The sequence below is a fragment of the Tetrao urogallus genome (assembly GCF_951394365.1).
Source record: "Tetrao urogallus genome assembly, chromosome: 2".
Taxonomy (NCBI): Eukaryota; Metazoa; Chordata; class Aves; order Galliformes; family Phasianidae; genus Tetrao; species Tetrao urogallus.
This window is the reverse complement of record NC_136814.1, coordinates 81,513,407-81,534,187: the sequence shown is the minus strand read 5'-3', so window position 1 is coordinate 81,534,187 and position 20,781 is coordinate 81,513,407. Positions and strand designations below refer to the sequence as shown.

At 42.8% G+C, this 20,781-nt stretch overlaps 1 protein-coding gene across 1 annotated transcript; it reads left to right on the top strand.

Moving 5' to 3' along the window:
• Window positions 1–3,377: 3,377 nt before the first annotated feature.
• On the top strand, window positions 3,378–8,611 carry SDHAF4 (succinate dehydrogenase complex assembly factor 4; the record flags this gene model as incomplete). The annotated part of the gene is made up of 3 exons (XM_079550095.1): window positions 3,378–3,408; window positions 5,679–5,825; window positions 8,441–8,611. 3 exons carry the CDS (start codon window positions 3,378–3,380, stop codon window positions 8,548–8,550), a joined length of 288 nt encoding a protein of 95 aa, XP_079406221.1. The 3' UTR covers window positions 8,551–8,611.
• Between the last annotated feature and the right edge of the window lie 12,170 nt (window positions 8,612–20,781).

The window sequence follows — 20,781 nt, the reverse complement described above, 5'->3', positions numbered from 1 at the left end:
GGGAAACATAAATTTGTTGTATAATGCATGTTTATTTTTAGCATTGTGTTATTGCATCTGGTGTTAATAAAATGAACAAATGACTCTAAGGAAGCAATTAAAGGAACTGAAATCTTCTGCTAATTACCAAATCCCGGGGAGGCATTTTTGTATATAATTAATACTTTTGTATTATTTGAAATGAATGTAGCAATAATAGTTTGTAATGAAGTAATTTTACATTTTATATGGTTTGTTCATGCAGTCTCTGTAATAACACACTTTCTTCTCTGCAGCTTACAGATTTCGGACGCGCACCTGCACTTTGGCGATGTGCACACTTCAGAGTGCTTTCTTACAGAGTTGTTTTAGGCAAGTGCTTATTACAGAAAGATATCTTAAATACATTCCCATTCTAACAATATCTATTTTTATATATTTTTTATAGTATGGTGGTACTGCTCTGCTGTAAATATTTAAATTACATTGTGATATCTCAACTGTCTTTGTTTAACAATATTACAGTAGCTGACTAGTAGGTAAGTTGTTAATATCAGTTTCAAGAGACAGAGGACTCTTCAGACTTCTCTGTCGCTGATGAAAAACATTTATCTTGCTGTGCCTTTCTGGAACTGAAAAAGTGTACGTTGTGCCTTTGTGATTAGCAAAGCAGATATATCCTGCACTGGAGCCACTTTTTAAAATGTTCAAGCCCATCCACTTAAGCAGACTTGAATCCAGTCTATTGGATGGTGTAGGAAATGCTCTGATGTTTGATGTAAACTTTTCATAGAACAGGGCAAATGTAGAGGACTTCTCTCCTCGCCTGTATTTTCCTCATTGCAATCCATCTGTGGTTGGGTGACCCTTTGTGTTGTAGATTTGGTGGAGGCTGCTCGATACCTCAAAGGAGGGATCAGTATTTGTTTGCTGTACTGAGTGGTGTGATGACCTCAGTGTGCCCTTGAAGCATGTAAAGTTCATATTTGCACTCATTAACTGTATGATACTTTTGTGGTGGTTGTTTGAACAACATGTGCACTCATCCATGTTTGGAACATCTGTGCACAGCATGCTCCAGCTGCTCTTGCATATATCTATTTTTTAGATAGAAATGTGGACTTGCATACATAATTCAGCACCATGTGATCTAGAGCAGCCATGAAATGCTCCATCTCTCTTCTGTTTGAGTGAGGGCTTCATCTCTCTGCAGTGTCAGCAGCCTCCCCTTTACGCGAGTATCCTGCAGCCACCTGGAAGAGGATGAGGCTGCATCAGGTGTTGCCTGCAGAAAGGGAGTTAACAATCAAGGACTGACATTCCTTTAGAAAGCTGCCAGTCTCTTGCTCCCTGAAGCCATTACACTGTTCTTGTTATTTCACAAAGCTCCCAGTGGTATTATCAGGAGATTACTACATGAAATGAGAACACTATATCTGAGGTTTTGTTCCCATGTAATGTGTGTAAGTTAATTCCTTGGTCTGTATTTGAGTCTTCCATCAAAATTAAACTTTCTGATCCTAGAGATGTGGAAACTAATTGGGGGGGGGAAAAAGAAAGAAAAAGTAAAAAAGAAAAAAAAAAAGATTGTTTTGGAAATCACCAGGCCTTGCAGCTTATGTTCTAGCTCATCTGAACTGACCTGCATAGTGCGTGTTGGCTGTAGGTCTTCTACTACCTGCTTTTCAGAACAGCAAAATAAAGGATAATACGTAATTCTGACTCCTTGCAGGGCACGCTGGAGAGTAAAAGAGAAATGATTAGAAAGCACAGGAAGGAAAGCACAAAACAAAATAACAAACTTCTTGTTTCAGTCACAGTGGCATGTTTTTGTGGCACGTACTTACATATGTTCTTATATTCAGGTAACGTTACATTCAGGTCTTATGTTCAGGTTCACAATCTCTTCAACCACATCTAGGAATACATAAAGCAGGAGTAAAAAGTGAAGTTTACATTTTTACAGGAATGTGCTGGAAATGAAGGGGGAAATGAAGGGGGAAGATAGCTCTGAAGACCTTGTTTTTGCGTAGAAGAATCATAACTAATTATTCTTACATAGTTGTTTCACCCTTACCATTTGGGAATGCACACAAGTGCAGTTTTTCATGGGTTTACTTTAATCTCTTAGGGAACAGAGCTTACCCCTACTTGGTGCCTGCGGGCAGCTCAGTACGAATGTCAAGGTAGGGATTTCATGGGAGCACGATAAGCTGTTGAACTTGGCATACATCTGTGGATTTTTTTCTCACTGCTTTTGGGCCGAAGAGCATTTTTCCCGCATGAGCCACCACTATTGCACTGCTTTCTCTAGTCTGTTAAAATAACGGAAAGGCTTTCCATCACTGCCAGTCTCTCATGCCCAATTAACCACGTTATAAAAAGCTGATTGAAAAAATGTCACACAGAAGGCAGTCAGTTAAATGTAATTGCTTTCCATGTGTAGGCACGGCCAGATGCCATGCAATAAACTCAGCACAGCACTGCTGTTAATTTACCAAGGAGATTTACTTCCTTAAATGCTTAAAATGAGAATACAGAATCATAGAATTGCTCAGATTGGAAAAGACCTTCAAGATCATGAAGTCCAACTGCAACCTGACCATACTACCCTAACTAACAACCCACTGCTATATCATGTCCCTAAGCACCACATCCAAACATAAAATGCTATTTTAGACTCCAGTCGCCCTGAAGCCAAGCGAGCAGCTTTCTGTGGCTCAGTATCCACGGGGATGGCTTAGAATTGTGGAAGAGTGAGGTAGCAGGGCCCGCAGAGCAACCAGCACACCTGTGCTCGGCTTCCCGCTGGGCGCACCGTGTGTGCCCGGCACCGCCGCCATGGGCAGATGGGAAAAACATGAGGTCGGTGTCAGCAGGAGTCGTGTAGCCTTCTGCGAGGAGGAGGAGCCTCTCCTCGGGTGTGGAAAGGGCACCTGCTGGGCCGTACAGTGTGCTGGCTCAGTAACGAAGCAATTACGCGAGGTTAAAAAGAACGGTAACTGAGGTTAAAGTGTCGCAGCCTTTACGAACGCTGGGTCTGTCAGCCAGCGCCGTGACGCCAGGCGGAATCATTTCATGTCCGTTGGACGTTACGTCTTACTTTGAGCGATTTCAGCAGCGTGCTTTCAATCACTTTTATGTTAATTTGTTTCCAAAAGGCGGGGAGGTGTAGGAGCGGGTCTTCTGAGCGGTTAACAGTTCGTCACACGGCAGAAACTGGGCCAAGAGTTCATAGGAACCGCCGCACAACCGACACAAGAAGCCGGCCACCTACCTAGCCCCGCCCCGCCCGCCTCCACACGCCCTTCCCGCCACTCCCCACGCGCGGCCCGTGGCGGTTGCGCAGGCGCGGGGCGCAGGCGCGGTAGCGCGTCCTGAGCGGGGACGGTGCGGCTATGGCGCTGCGGCTGCTGAGGGCCGCGGCGAGTAAGGAGCGGGCGGGGAGCGGGGCGGGGGAGGGGGGGACGCCGGAGCTTCTGCCAGGCCGTATGTGTGAATGCGTGCCCGCACAGCTCTGGCCTGCAGCTGCCAGGCCTCGCTACCCGTTATGGGAGTTTATTAGCTCTGCGAGGGTTGGAACTGTAGTGAGAGGCTGAGCTGCGCGTTAGTGCTGGTGGAATAGCTGGAGGGCAGCCGGCCTCGGCAGCTTAGCGCTGTGTGTGTGCTGAGGAGGCGGGCAGCCGGGCCGGGTGGGGAGCAACCCCGTGTGGCGGCTGAGCCGTGAGAACGGTGCGATGTGGAGAGGAATGACGGCGGCTGCTGTGAGAACAGGAGGACTGGGAAAGGGACCGTGAGGTGCCCCATCCTCAGCGCGTTGCTGTGCAGCCCGCAGCCTGAGTGGTCCTGCTGGGTTCCGTGACGGCTGAGCGTTACAGCTGCGGAGAATTGGGGTTTCCAGCTTCTTTCCAAGTTCAGCTCTATGATTAGCACACAGCACGGCTTTGCAGTGCTCGTAAAGGATGAGCAGCCCGAGAGCAGCCTGCAGAACGTACCCTGCTGATGGAGTTGGTCCTCTGTCCTGTGCTTCTCCGAGGTGGTCAGTGTTGAGATGCTGTCAGCCTTGTGTCAAGAGGAACGTGTTTTAGTCAACAATTCCAAATGTTACAAATAGGAGAAATGGATTTTGCCTCTTCCCTCCTTACTGTCAGATAGTTTCATATCAGTAGTTCGGCATGACTTGTATTTGAACTTGGACTTGAGCACTGAATTTCCTACCTGGCTTTTGTTCCAGCCTGCAGAAAAGCAGGAAGAAGGATCCAACAGATGCAGAAGTGTTGGATTCCTTGCTGTTCTTAAACCCCTTTTTTGTAGCTAGAGAGGAAAAAGAAAAAAAAAAAAAAACAGTGTTCCTTTGGGGCACTGGCTGCATTTGGCAGGCCCAGCACGGGTTATGTGACTGTAGGGTCTAAACTTGCTCAGGCCATGGTATTTTAGGATGGTTGGATATGCTGATTTGGGGCATACAGCTGGTTGCTGTTTGGTATGGGTGAGTGACAGCTGTGCTGCTGGAGGAGGCTACGTGAAGCCACGGCTCTCTGCAGTGCTTGGAGCCCAGTGTGGGCAGGCAGGGTTTATGTTTGAATCTTCTAGAGAAAAGACTAGGCCATATCCATACATAGCTGAAGTTTTTTCAGAGATGTTCCTGTTCATGGTGGGCATTTGGCTTTTTAATGAAATGCAGATGTATCTGTCTTTTGGGAGGTCTTTGTGAGCAATTTCTGATTTGGTAATATCTGTTCAGTTACTTAGAATAGCTGTGCACCTTGGTGTCTTTAGAATACTTAGCAGAACATTAAGGGGGATGGTAATAAGGTTTGTCCTAATTGTGTTTAAAGCTATTAGTGAGGCTTTATGAGGGGAAAATATTTTCTTCTTATTAAAGCATACGTATAGAGTTATATAATTGAACTTAAATGAGCTTAAATTTTTTCTGCTTTTGACTACCAACTTATTTTATTGTCATAAGTGAAGTCCCTCTGTTCTTTACCAACATCCTGGAAGACCTGTTACCAAGGGAACAGTGATTTTTCCTTACTTCTGGGGCTACTTTCCTTTGGGGAAGCAGAGGCTCTTTCTGACAAAAAAATTGCTGGAGATGAGCCAAGCCCTGAAAATCTGCAGCCTTCCTGGGGGAGGTTCAGCCTTTTCCAGGGAAACAGAATGTATTCCTCTATGCCAGCATTATTGCTATTTAGAACCTAAAATGCAAGACAGTAACAGTGAAGATAATTTCAAAAAGTTTAAAATACACTGTTGATGTGAACAGAGTTATACAACTAACACAATTTTGCATGCATATGTTTCTAGAACCAAAAATAAGAATCTGTGCTAATTTCTTAGGTGTTAGTGAGGAGAGTTTCGAACTTGAACAGAGGAAGTTCTGCATTAACAAACATGCAGAAGAACTTCTTTATGGTAAGGGTGATGGAGCCCTGGAACAGGTTGCCCAGAGAGGTTGTGGAGTCTCCCTTTATGGAGATATTCAAGGTCTGGACACCTGCCTGTGCGACCTACTGTAGGGTACCTGCTTTAGCAGGGGGTTGGACTTGATCTCTTGAGGGGTTTTTGCCTCACCTTCACTGCCTGATTTTTGGAGTGAGGCAGTTTGGTTTGTTCTCAGAAGCTCTCAAAACAGAGGCAGAGCTGTCTGGTATCAGGGTCTGATGTGTAGGTGACACATGTCCATTTGTTTGTAGGATCATCGCTGCCCTGCAGCTCCCTGAGGAGCTATACGTCAGAGGGAAGACCTGAGCCTGCTAAGCAGAGGCTTAAGAAACCGAAGTTACCAGTAGGCCGATTTGATGAACCGGAGGAGTCCAGCATAGAGAGGGAACCTCTGGAAAGTAAGTCATGCTTTATGAAGTTGAAAGCTGTATTTTAAAGGCAAGATCTCTCTTCCTGGGGACACTTAAATTAGCCTGGACGTTCTAGCCTGGGGTCTTCCTGTGGGGCCTGCTGTCTGACAGAAGTGCCTTCTAGATCTAGATAGCATCAACTATTCCATGGTTCTGCCAAATGTAACTGATGTAGCAATATTGGTCTACTGTAGTGCAGCTATAAATGTTGGTCCCAGCTGCTTTTAATGATGCAAGAAGCCTGTTCCAATTTTAGTCCACAAAAGATGTCCGATCCGTGCTGCTTTTCACTGTTGCTCTGAGCCTTGCGTGTGGTGTTTTGAAAAGCAGCGCCATGTGCAGAGCTTCCTGAGCCATTCAGCAGGGCCAGGAAGACCTGAAGAGCTCTGTCTGCTGTTGGTGTGTTCTGATCACTTGGTGGGGATGCACAGAATATCTTGTCTTACCTACGCAGATACCAAATATATTGCTGCTACAAGTCACAGAAACGTACGCTTTTATCAGACAGGAGAATTAAAGGATTGATTTTTCCTTCTCTTTCTTTAGTCGTTTAACCAGTCGGATTTAACCTCATTCACCACCTTGTGCTGTTCTGTTACTGCTTGTTTACCAGTGGCAATAACCTGTGTTTATCCATCTTGAGCTGTCTAGGACAAACTCTTTCAGTGTACCAGTAGATCACTATGAGTTTCCAGATGACAGAATGACTGAAAAATTACAGTATCATTTCCAGAACAGCTGCTGGCAGTTTCAGATTGTGACTCCCTATGAGCACTGACTCAGAGTTGGAGTTATTGTATAAGCAGTCACTTAATTCTGAATTCCTTTCTATTCCCAAGGAATACCACCAGTGCTTCATTTAAAACAATTATTATCTTTTGCTTTTTGCTTAGATTTTTGGGCAAAATTAGAGGTTTCTTTTGTGTTTCAATTTAGTTGTGTGTTTTTATATACAATACAATGCTGGCAGTAGTTTGCTGGAATGCTGACTGCTCCTCCTATCCTTGATGTTTATTAGAAAAATGGAGGGGCTTAGGTGGCCGTTTGAAATTCCCATTGCAGTGTAGCCATCATAAAAAAGCTTTTGAGCTTATGTATCCACTGTCAGCACATCAGTAGTGCTTAGATATTAGGGTGATGCATTTGTGCTCCCTGTACTGCCGGAGGTGCTCAAGTGCTGATTTTCTCTATCGTGGTCTGCATGAATTTTTAAACAGGCGTTCCTGTACATCATTCTGTATGGCCTGTAGCTATGTGTGTCTTCCTCTACCACTGTCCTTCACTTTCACTGCTCCCCAGAATTTCTGTTCTCCTTTCTCGTGTTCAGTCCTGCTCTGTATTACGTGTTTCCCAGCAGTGCAGTAGTGCTGACAGCCCCTAGTCAAGTGGACTTAAGGAGGGCTCTGGAATCAGCATGGCAGAGGTGCATGGGGTACCCTGAGCTTCAGGCAACTCTGCAGCCCAGAGCAGGATGAAAAAATACTCAGCCTAGGATGGTGCTGTGCCAGAAAGTGAGCTCTCTGTGGCTTGGTGAGGCCCAGGCAGAGGGCTTTACTGAGACAGCATTGGGTAGCATGAGGACGTTGATGGAGGAAAGGAGCAAAGCTCCTTTCCTGTCAAAGAGATGACATAGCTAGGTAGTGTGTTGGGAGCGGAAAAAGCTCTGCTGATGAGTTCTGCTCATGTGGCTCACTGGGGAGACTTGGAAATCCCATTCATACCTCACAAAGGAAGGGTATCCCTCTCCTGGAAGGGTATCGGCATGACTCAGCAGGCTCACACTTCATTTTAAAAGGTGGAATCATAGAATTGCTCAGGTTGGAAAAGACCTTAAAGACCATCAAGTCCAACCATGGCCTAACCATTCTACCCTAACTCTAACAACCCTCCACTAAACCATGTCCCTGAGCACCGCATCCAAACAGTTTTAAACTCATCCAGGGATGGCGACTCAGCCGCCTCCCTGGGGACCCTATTTCAGTGCTTAACAGCCCTTTCTGTAAAAAAGTTTTTCCTGCTATCCAACCTAAACTTCCCATGGCACAACTTGAGGCCATTTCCCCTCATCCTGTCACCAATGAGAAGAGACCAACCCCACTCTTGCTGTAAGCACCTTTGAGGTATTGGAAGAGAGTAAAAAGGTCCCCCTCAGCCTCCTCTTCCTGAGACTCAAGGTCTGATTAGGATTTTATAGTGCCTCCTATGATAGTGGTATTTGGTGTGAAGTTGATGAACATCTGCATGATACTTAATGAAAAGATAGTATCTGTGAAAACATGATGGTGATTATGAAACCATGACTAAAATTCTCATACTTGAGTGTCTGAAATTAAAAATCTAAACAAACGCAAACAGTGATGTGGTATTTTAGATATGGTGAACGTGGCAGCTTACCTTCATGATGAAAGTTCTTACTGTGAATTCATTAGAATCTCTGGTGCTGTAGTGCCTTGAGACACTGAGTTGTTTTTTCATTTGCATTACTGAATATGGTAACATATTCCTGACTGTTGTCACAAAACTCTCTGAAATCATCTGGTTCAGTTTGTGTCTGTGTTTGTCAGCATTGTGTGCATTTTAATGAATTTTCCCTGTCGTTGTAGAATTCCCTAATGGAATCAATCCTGCTACAAAAGAGAGAGGTGGACCGAAGGGCCCTGAACCTACACGTTTTGGAGACTGGGAGAGGAAGGGACGTTGTATAGACTTCTGATGTATAAATGAATCCATATTGCTGCTGATATATTTCTAGTTGTTGAAGAGTATGTACAGAATAATCCGAGCTAGATTTGTTGTGAACATTCTTGCTTCTTTCATGCTTGTGATAAATTTTCTGGGATGCCTTAGGTAAATAAACGTGATACTACAACTGAGTTTTTTGAAGCTGTTACTTTATGTGCACCTGATCATCAGTGGTATTTATAGTAGGCAAGTATAAATGGAAGTGTAGTAGATGTGAATCAGTTTGTAGTCAAGATCTTGCTGAGATGTATAAATGGCTTCTGTTTTGCTATGTAAATGAACATTTTTATTTATCTATCTATAAAGGCCAGGTTGGATGAGACCCTGGGCAGCCTAATGTAGTGGGTGGTGGCAGCCCTGCTAATGGCAGGGGGGCTGGGACTAGGTGGTGAAAGTCCCTTCCGTCCCAAAGCGTTGTGTCTGCTTGAAAACTGGCTAAATGCTGCTGGAGAAAAAATGACATTATTTTCTGATACCTTATGTTCAAAGGTGACAGATGAAATGATCTTCATGTTGCAGGTCTTTAAGTATCGCTAAGTTACTGGCTTTGAGCTGAAGACCTTTCCATCAGACCAGCTCAGTTCTTCGTTCAGGAATTTGCCTGGCTGTAAATACTGCAGTAGAGCACAAATCCACTGCTTCTGTGGGTCCTTAATAATAGGAGAATAAGCTGACATCACTAAAACCTCTAGCGCGTTAACTCTCTGGATATTTGCTGTGCAAGTTCTTTTTGACAGGAGGAAAAAAATGATCTTCTGTATCTTCAACTGTGAGTGTTTGAGTTTTTTTTCTCCATTTGTGTTTCTTTCCTGGAGTTTTGCAGATTTTCCCAACCTCTTCACTTTTCCTCTACTTTCTCTGTCTTATGCAGTCACAATTCCTATTAGCTGCTTCTACCATAATGTCACAATGGACATTCAAACTGAATAAAAGGTGTTTGGACAGCATGGTATTCCATTTTATGGCCTTAATTTCTTTTTCCTGTATGAATTTGTTTGCTTTTTTCTCTGCCAAAGCAAGTTTTGCTTGAATGAAAGTCGGCCTTAATGAAGATTTCTGTTCTGCATTACTGTGGCTCTGTAAGGATGTACCACTTGGTCCACTTTTGCCTGATTTTATTAAAGCTGCAAAGCATCCAAGTGCTGTTACAGATCTCCATATAACATCTCCGAAACCCACCTGACTTGTGGTCTCTGGGAAAGCTCTTCTTACAGCCTGCTAGTTTGCATACCATGTGTTTTACTGGTGTAGTACTGTGCTGGTTGGGAATTAGGAGATTCATCTCACTGCTGTGATGCCCTGAATAAGCTTCCTAGGTTTATCAGCCAAATACCTCACCAGAGAACAAAGTCAGGTGTATTAAAGGCTATTTCTCCTGAAAGTTGTTAGCTAGTAATTATAACTATTAATTAGATTTTGAACCCTTAATCTTCTGTAAATTCTGCAGCATTTGCTTGGATGTTGGAAAACGAGCCTGCATTTACCTGACTGATTCTAGTTCAACAGTTTTTCCCAAAATCTGTTGAATTTTTTATTTACATAAAATGCGTATAAGTAAGCTACCTGTAATATGTGCTGTTTCTTAAGGTGTCTTTTTCAAGTGCTGCTTTGTCTCTTTAGTCCCCAGTAGAGAACAAAATACTTTGTCATACACTACAACACCTACTTTTCAAGTACAAAACAGAAATTTAAATTGAAACCTTTAAATTTAAATTGAAAGCATTTCCTGCATCATTATTATTAGGCTTTCCATCCTAACTAATGAAAAGGCAGTGACACTACTGCAGTTATTTTATTTTTGCATTATAAACCTTATCCTTCTTATCTGCAGGTTGTTGCATTATTTCATTATTTTCTCTTGCCAGGTTTTGCCTTCCCAACACAAGTTCCATGAATGTTTATGTAGTTCTGCTTCTTGGCATTCTTGATGCTCAGTTCTAATCACAGAATCACAGAATGGCCAGGGTTGGAAGGGACCTCAAGGATCATCAAGCTCCAACCCCTCAGCTGCAGACAGAGGCACCAACCTCCCCATTTAATACTAGACCAGGCTGCCCAGGGCCCCATCCAACCTGGCCTTGAACACCTCCAGGGACGGGGCATCCACAGCCTCTCTGGGCAGCCTGTTCCAGCACCTCACCTCTCTCTGTAAAGGCCTTCCAACCTAGACATCCAACCTAGATCTTCCCCCCCTTCAACTTAAAACCATTTAATTAATTAACAAATTGTTGCTTTCGTTGTAGACTGCCTTCTAGCTGCAGCTGCAGTTCTCCCTGGTTACAGAACATCACCTTTTGGCTAGCGTATAAAGAACTGTTTGCATTTACCTCTGGTTTTTGAGAAATGAAAATCCCCTTGTGAGAACTTGTCATCCGTCCCTTCCATTACTGTCCTCAAAGAGGATAAAAGCACTCAGTTTCCTGCCTGAGCTGAGCACTGTGCAGGTGCTTGCTTTCCCTCTGATGGAGGCTGTTGTCCATGGATCCCAGCAATCCTGGGTCCTCCCTGCCTGCATCCACTGAGCTCTTATTTGAGAGCTGCCCCTGTGAGTGCTGACCATACCAAGAAGGGAGTGCCTCACAAAGGTGGGAATTTTTCTTTCTTCTGCAAACTAAACAGTAAATCTTGGTTGTCAGCAGGTAGGCACTCAGGAAATAGAGGGTACCTCTTCCACCTTAGGAAGCAGGCCTTTGTCCCCACCTCACAGGTCAGTGCCGGTAATCACCAAGTGTTTTACTTGCTTTGGGTAGGGCACGTGTCAATAAAAGAGACTGAATGCTTGGGGGGGGAAAAAGAGACAAAAAAATGAATGGCAAGGAGCATTTCTGTCTGGCCTGGCAATCTGGCATTTATCGAGAAGACAAGTACAAGTCCAAAACAAAGTTTTTTTGTGGTGCTGCAAAATAGCTAGTGGTATTTGTATTATCAGTTCTTTATATTATATATATAGCACCTCTCCTGTGAAGAAAGGTTGAGGGAACTGGGCTTGTTTAGCTTGGAAAAGAGAAGGCTCCAGGGAGACCTGATTGTGGTCTTCCATACTTGAAAGGAGCATGTAAGCAGGAAGGGGAACAGCTCTTTGCAAGGGTGGATAGTGATAGGACAAGGGGAATGGTTTTAAACTGAGACAGGGAAGGTTCAGGCTAGATATTAGCAGGCAGTTTTTCACACAGAGGGTGGTGACGCACTGGAACAGGTTGCCCAGGGAGGCTGTGGATGCCCCATCCCTGGAGGCCTTGAAGGCCAGGCTGGATGTGGCTCTGGGCAGCCTGGTCTGGTGGTTGGTGACCCTGCACACAGCAGGGGGTTGAAACTAGATGATCATTGTGGTGCTTTTCAACCCAGGCCATTCTGTGATTCTATTTGTCTAAACCAATCATGGTTTCAGTGCAGTAACCAACACAGTGAAATTGTAAGGCACAAATGATCATTCCTGTTTTGTTTTCTTGCAGTGTTTGCAATCACAAAAGAAGGACTTCAGCACTTCTTTAGTGGTGTCTTCCTGCTTTTTCCAAATGATAAATATTAGTGATTGACTGATGTAACATTAGGGTAGAGCTATGACTAGCCGCTGAATTAGCCACATAGGTATGCTTTTATCGTAAATACTGATTCATCTACTTTTGTAGCTCTTTTTGTTAGTATAACGGGGTGGAAAGCATCAGGGAGCTGTATTCATTTTCTGTTCTCTTGCATTTCTAAGAGACAGAATTGTTTTGTCCATGTAAGCAAAATCTTGTAATTCTGGAGGATGCTTGTTGCTCTGCTTTGTCTTTACTAAAAAGCTGTAGGCTGCTTCTTTGCAGAAGGTTTCCTTTTTAAACTTGTTTTTGCTAGTTTGTTTACATTCAGTATGCTAAAATTAAGAAGCCTCATTGTTTGAAGGACTTGCTCTGTAATTACTTTATTACAGAATATATAAAGTTGCACGCTACAGTTCAAATGTTTGCTCTATATTGCCATGTTTGCAAAGTATCTATTTCAGTGCTGATCTTATTAAGTTGGAATGCACAGTTTTGTCATGCTGTTGAATCAGAGTAAAATTACTCTGTGTCATAGCAGATGTTTTTAAACAACTGTGGCGTATCGCTGTAAAACTTGACTGCTTTTCAGTTGACTGCAATCAATGATTCCAGCAGCCTGCAGTGGCAGATACGTTGCATGTCTTTTTATCATACCTATTTTGATTTTGTAGTTTAAAAACAGCCACAATACATTGTTCTGTTGGGAAAACAGAAAAAAAAAAAAACATTGTATTAATTTGCAAGAGGGCATTTGGAAATTCTGTGGTGGTTGTGATTACTCATCAGTCATGAAAAGCATGAAGCATATTGTCAAAGCTAAGTTAATGCTTTGGGATGTATTTCTGTGCGCTGACACTGATCAGAAGAGAAGTTGGTGATATGGGAACTCCTTTGCTTGGTGCTTCGTGTCACACCAGCTGGGGTGTGCAGTCTGCATTCTAATATTGCTGTGCAAGTTCTCCCTCCTAATCTTCTTAAGGATTTTTGTTGCAGGAAGGGTGGCACAGTAGAAATAGAAACACAATTATAAAATTTGGTTTGGGCAAATTCTGAGATGAAAGCTCTATTTAAAACAAGTAAATGAAGTCTCATTTCTTACAAAGTCCTGAAGCCTCCTATGAATCCAGTTTCTTCCCCCATATTCCTTTGACCGACGTTATCTCCACCAGGCAAGAGACAGGACATCTTTCTGCTCATCTCCCCGGGGACAGTATTTGGACTCTTTCTTCTGTTTCCCCCTCCCTTGCACTGACTTTCCCAGAGCTTTTAGGAACTTAATTACCTTGGAAACTTTTTCTGTCTTTGACACCATTTCAGAACAGGTTGGAGATACTTGCTGGCCTCTTCAGTCACAGGGCAGCACAGCCATTAGCCTCCCATGCTTTCAAAGGCAAGCTAATTAATAAACTTCATCGTACATATTTTGGAAATGTTCATCATCTGCATTTTTCTGCTCTGCGAAAGGGTGATTATTTTGTTTTTTTCCTGTATATTAATAGTGCCAATTAAAGCTTATGGCAGTGTGACTTTGACAGGCATTTTCCAGACGTTAACTCTCCCAATTAGCTACAGTCTTGAGCCTTTAAAAAAAATCACACATTTTAATTGTATATTTTTTAGGATGAGAGCATTCACAGCTCTTTAAGTTACCTACTGAACAGATTCATTTGTAATAAAGTTGACATACCTCCCATCAAAACACAGTTGTTATTTTCAAATGTGAGTCACTATCAAAATCGAGTGTGCTATGAAGTGAGCCAGTCAGGTTAGTTGTAGAGGGCAGATATTGAACTACTGTTTACATGGGGACTCTCACCTAATCAGCTGTTTAAAAGCAAAGTGACTTGTGTAGCCATCTGCACTCGCTTCCTAATTAGTTGCACTGGAGGGAGAAGCCTCCAAACAGAAGTCCATCTTTTGCAGGGAGAGATTAATGCTTTACAGATGATGAATGGGAGGGGGTCTTAAGCATGTCTTCTCCATTAGCTTTAAAGGTTGACAAAATAGGTGTCTTAAGCTCTCACTTGTCTTAAGGTACCAAGAGCTTATTGACCATTAGACAAATAGAACTGAATGTGTCAGCTTTGTGGTGAGAAGCCAGAGAGCCACGAGTGTGTGAGGTGTGAATTCTGCAAGGAGGCAACGGGACCTGCAGTCTGTGCCCTTCCCAAATGCTTCCAGTCCTCGAGGAGGGACGTCCAGAACCGACTCTTAATGCACCTTGTGAACATGAATTTGCTTCTGTAACATGACAGCAAGAAGTCTGATGCTGAGACTTTTGTTTTTAATTCCTGTGCCCTTTTAGCTCCCAAATACTTGTAGCATCATGCAGCCAAGAGGGTAACAAGAATGTATTCATATCTGCATTATGGCACTCAGACCTAGGGACCTGTCATTTTATTCCCCAACAAGGCAAGGGTGAAATACTCCAAAACTGGCAGCTACGATGTTTTTATCAGGTGTGCTGCTAAAAGAGGGGGATCTCCAATGGAGATAAAACTGTCAGATAGAAAAAAATGAATGTATTTGCTTAGCAAAACCTTAGTCTGCGTGGCTTCCGCGTGAGATGGTACAGAACAAAAGACTGTGTGTTTCCAGTTTCCAATTGAAAGCCAGGGAAAATGTCACCATCTCCTAGAACATACATGAGTAAACGCTGCATAGCTCAGGGAACATCATGCCTTTAAGCCATTATTTTTTTTCCCCTGGGGCTTTCACTTTCAAGTTCTGCAGTCTATATGTGTGATAGTTACACAGATATTTTTCCAGTATTACTCTTGAGACAGGAATGCAGTGTAATAACAGGTATCTGCTTGGTCTGGCAGGCATCAATGCCTCATCCTCCCTATATATGGTGATATCATTTTTTTCTGCTTAGCAATGACAGCTTCAGCACTTTTATTAGGAATTACATGTTACTTAACCTTGCTTTAAATTTTTGCCATTGAGGTTGTTTTTTGATTGGTGCCTTTAGTTCCTTTTAGAGTGGTGGTAGCAAAAAAAAAGATCTGTAAGGGCCCTTCCAGCCCTTCTTTGATTTCTATAGTTCTATAAACAAGGAAGAATGATCTCCCTGGAAGTTCTAAAGATAAAACTAAATCCATTTTTAAATCCTCCTTCCCTAATTGGGCATCGATGAAGATGACTTAGCTGTTCTATTTAATGTTACTGAACCTTTTTCAGACCACATGGCTCTGGTCCAGCCTGTCCAGTTCAGGTATGTCAAGGCAGTTGAGAAATAACTCATTTAAGTGATTTTTGCAGGTTGATGGCTTAGTTTCTGTAGGGAAATCCAATGCTAAAGTAATACAGATTTAAATGGCAGAATAAGAATGGTTTGGGATAGAAACATCCCTTGAAATGGCCAAGAATGGTTTTCCCAGTGACGTGCATGCCTGCTGGGCATGATGTCAGCTCACACACTGGACCTGAGCTTTCCATCTGAGCACTGATGGAGTTACTTGGAATAGCACAAGGCTGATCTCTGAGCCAGGCAGTTAGCTTCTGGTCTTAGACATAGTTTCTGTTTTGAAGATAAACTGGGATTTATACATCCATAAGAGATGCTTGTACACAGTGTTGTTGGGGGAGATGTGCTCTGTCCTGTCATCCCCTTGCTTGGGAAGAGCTCTGATGTGAGACCACCTGGCAGGGAGAGGCTGAATTACTGAACAGGTGCAGGGCAGGCAGACGCGCATTTGGACAGCTGAAGACCAGATGGTCCTTCCTATAAAACCATTTGTAGTAAAGTGTGGATAATACCAGCAGCATCACAGGGGCCTGCTGTGCTCTGCAGACTGTAAGGAGTGAGTGTAGTACTCTAAGATGGATTTGCACGGTGATTGCAGTGCTGTACGGGAAGCCAAAAGGCACAGAACTACAAGGATGCAAGGGAACGTACCGGTCAGACCAACGTTTGTGTTTCCAGGATCCTTCTTTCCATTTTCTGAATGCTGTAAAGTCGAAGTGACCTTTTCTCCAAGCCTTTTTCTTGTAGCAACAAGTCATATGCTCCAGGCTGGGCAGAGACCCCAGAGAAAGCTCGGGCTGCCCAGGGAAGTCCCTGAGCACACCTGTCAGCAGGTCCCTTCTCATCTGCATTAGCCTGAAATGTTGCGAGCCCTCACACTGTCAGCATGTGGGAAGGAGTGCTTGGCCTCACTAATAACGGCCCCAAAATACAGCGCTAGGGACCCTTCGTGTTGAATACATGGAGAACTTGTTATTTTATACCATTAAAAAGATTGCAATTCTTATATCTTTTATGCTCTTCTGTCTTTACACTGACACAGTGCCAGGATTTCCACTGTCACAACAGTGCGTGTGCTTTTTTCTCTGTTTATGGAAACAAAAAAGGCTTCTGTCATTTCAGAGCGCGCTGAGTGAAGCAGGGCACTGACAGCAGAGGAGCACTGGTGATGGTGCTTGCGTTATTTTGGAACACACTGACCCTGGGTAACATGAAGTTGAGGGTTTTTTTTATCCCTGAGCAGAGGAATAAGCAAACCCAAGTGTATCAGCTGCAGGAGGAGTGAGTCACTGTGCTTCCCCACTACCCCACGCAGATGCAGTTTAACGTACAGTGCTTAGCATCCCAGTGCAGCAGGCGTGAACTGTGGACTGTGAAGCTCAGGTTGTTCTCTGAGCTACCTGAGTGCTCTCAACCATGGTACAAGTAGCAATCTGCACTCTTGTCATTTCATGCTAAGCCGTAGATGTGCAGTTCTCCTGTCTGGTCTTCTTGGCAAGACAAAATACATTATGTTGTTCCTCTCCCTGGAAGGAAATTCTTTCAGTAACAGCTTCCCACACAGAGCTGCAATTGAAGTCTATAACCATTTCTAGACTGTGATCTACACAGACATATAGATATGTTTGCAGATTTCATGCTTGTATGGGAGATTGTCACTTCATGAAGCCACAATGAATCAAAATTTGATAGTTAAAAAGTATAAGTATTTCATGTAGTAAAACTACAGCTAATAGTTTTCCTTCTGGAGCTTAATCAGTTTATTCGTATTTTATATAAGTTTGAAAACTGAAGAAGTATCTGGAGTAAAAAATACTGACATCTCACCTTCTCAAGTGAAAAGGTGCTTACCAAATGCACATTTTTTGTAATCATGAAAGGGGAATCTTCATGGGACACACTAAATTGTGGGGGAAAATAAAGAACATGACAATATATGCTGGAAGCGTACCCAAAATCTGGCTAGAAGGCCTGTAGCCTTCTTCAGATGGACAGAAGTGTCCCCAGGTGCTTTGCTAGAAGTCCATTCATAACACGCACTGTGGGATGAGAGTGGGACAATCACTCTTCCATTATATCTAACTGTGGTCTTACAGTTCAGCTTTTAAGCATACATAATTTAAAGTACAGTTTTCTTTTCAAGCCCCACATTTCTCAAACAGGCCTGCATCTTGCACACAAAATAAATCAACAAGAGACAGAACTGGTATCCAAAAGCATAAATCACCTTTGGAAAAGATTTAAGGAGCCGTTCAGTCAGTTTCTTTGGGATTGTTTCTTACAGTTTATCTTGTAATGTTGTGATTAGTGAGGAAGTCTTCCAGTGTTTCCGAAGTTAAAAAGTTCAATAGAGAGATGAAGATCAAAAAAGAAATATTGAGGATACATTCAAGATACTAGAGACCTGATCAACTGTCATGTTTATACCGACTTCAGAGGATGTGAGACTGAATTCAATGTGAATAAGGATATTTTTTTCCTCTACAGATATTCAACTGAAGCTGTGAGAAGATATGTTGGAATTTCTCGCTTGTAACAGTGCTGTCATTATGCTTTCAGAGTAATGAGAACAAAATTTGAAACGCTGTCAGATATTTCACTTGTCAGATATGTCATATTTCTCAGTGGAGAAACCTCTCTGGGTACATCAATCTTTTGCTTAGTTTTGCTTTCAAAATTTACAATCCTACCTTAACACTTCTGCCTTTTAGTCATATGGCAAAATACATTCAGTCCTATTTACATGTAATTTTTCCAACTTCTCCTTCTACCTGAAATTCTAATACAAACAGCATCTGATTTCTGTGACTTGGATCCTGCCCTCCAATCGTATGTGCCAAAACAAGTTGTTGTTTTTGATTTTTCCTCAGGCATGCAAAGTTCACTGTATCCCCTGACATTAAAACCCAATTCCTGGCCAAATATAACTCATCCTCTTCTCCAGCTGAGGCTTGTACAGTTCCTGCACCTCGTGTTGTTTGCTCATCTACTTATAGGTAGATAATGTCCTGCAGTCGTCACAGAATTGGCACAGAATGCTCCCTTTGCATCATCACTAAACAGTGGGAAGAATTTGGAAAACATGTAGAGCCTATTGACAGCAGTGGCTCTGAGTGCTCTGTCATGTGAACAAAACTGTGTGCCAGTTGTGGCTGAGGGGCAGTTAAGAAAAGAAGAGCAGAGTTCACAAGAATGAATAATGTATGTGTGAATGGAAGAACTTCTTTGGAAATATGTTTGTACTCATACCCTTCTTCCTACAGATGCACTCTAGTTTAATGTCTGTTGAAGGGTCACAATTCAAAGGCAGTGCATTCACATATTTACATCTCCACAGGACTGTACAAGTGTTGATACTCTCAGACACTGATGTGAGATACCTTTGGGATTTGGGAAGGCACGTACACATGTACACTATGAGGTAGACTGAAAAAGTATCAAAGCAAAAACTAAGTAATGAAGTCCCATTCTCCTTTTGCTGTTTGTCTGTTGATACACTAATGTGGGTCTGTCCTCTTCCTCAAGGATGAAACAGGTACGAGCAGAATTCTGGAGAAACTGTTGTTACAATAAGAAGAAAGGATCATTTCCATTGTGCATACAAGACAATGCATGCTGAAATACACAAAGAGAATCAATGATGAAAGCAAATATCTTGGCTATGATGACACACAAAGTCAACAACAGTTTTCACAAGTGCTGGAGACGTCCAAACAAAACCTGAGATAGTGCTGTTCAGCCAGGTGAAGGTCAGCCCTTTGTGAAGGAATCTTTGTGGAAGTTTGTTTCACAGCCTCCCTAGCAGTCAGCTCCTTCTGGCTATTCCATACAGCACCAGGGCACACAGCTGCTGTGTAACTGGGCTACACCAGAGGCAACACAGAGAGAAACCTGGGAGGAGATTGATAAGCTGCATCTTTGCATCAGTGACACTGAGGTGAAAACAAACACATGCTGTCCTCCAGCAAGTGACCTCCTGGAAACATCAGATTAAGCCACTCCAAATCACGTATGTCCGTTCAGTCTGCAGAGTGGAGGTGCTTTGCCAGTCCTAAAGTGTTTTGCTCAGGATGAATATCTCTGTGTACAACTGGAATACAGCTTAGTCTCTGAAGGAACAACCTCAACAGTGATTATGCAAAACCTTGGGCTCTTTTAACCACTTCACAGTCATTTTTTTCTTTAACACTCAATATTTTTCTCTAAGTTTTTATCCTTTCAGATGCTGTTTTGCTTTTTTTGTGTGTCAGAGTTTCATTACCATTAAAGTCAGGTTACTTGATGGAGGGGAAACTCAATTTCTTCTTAATTTCAGTTTACTACCAAGTTTTTCTGTAGTAACAGCCAATATTTGTCATAGCATTTATTCTAAAAATGGTTTTATTCAAACAAATTGCCTCTGTAGAAGTTGTTTGTCTTTGAAAATTTACAGGAAAAGACCCCTCACAGCAATAATACATCTTCAGATTCTACCAACTATGTAGGTTTCGTCTCATATATTTCTATATATTTCTAAATGTTTTCCTTCATCTACATTTATATGAATATAGTTAATAATAATAAAATTGTTCTCTATTTTTATTTTACTAATAAAGGGCTTTTCCCACTTCAGAAAACTTGCCCTTTTCGTTCTGACCACAGCTGAAAGAGGACAGCCTCAGGGCTAAACCAGCAGGCCGTACCTCCGCACAGCTAAGGCAAGGCACACAGCACCCAGTGTTTTCAAGGCTAACTGCTTCACTCAGCTGGACACAGGCATTTCTCACAGAGCAATTGATGCATACACAGCAGGCCGTTCTCTAATTCCCCCAAACCGGTCAGTGAATGAGGCACATGCAGTACTCTGCTCTTTGGCATAACAGAGATAGAATCTAAGACATGTCTTCACCTCGGCCAGAAATGAGGTCAGAAGTGGCAAAACGTACTTACCTTACAGTTCACTCCCCAGTGCATATTCTTGGGAGCTGCGATTCCAGGATGAGTCATGCAAGAAACTCTTCTGTATTTGGGACAGCTTGGTGCCTTAAAGGGTCATCGAAATCAGACAGCTGTTCTCAAGGGCAGGAAGAAAGTGCTTTGTTGAACCTCAAAATCCATGCTCTCTTCTAAAAATAAATACAAAGCAGGTAGGTATTTCAGAAGAACAAATGAGCACAGGGAAAACATTTTCACCTTTATCCAAGCTCCGGAGGTGCAACACTTAATAAATGCTACTAGTAAAGACCGTGTTGTTCACTTCTGTAAATCTGAAATGACTTTTAGAAGCAGGCCAGTGCGTTATCCTCATCTTATAGATAGGGAAACAAAGCCATTGGAGGTGGTTTGGACCAAAACCAGACCTAGATGAGTCCGTGTTGGATCAGACAGATTTCATCCAGGCAAAAATGCTACGTGGGACTACAACCGCTAGATACGGCAAAGGAAAGTA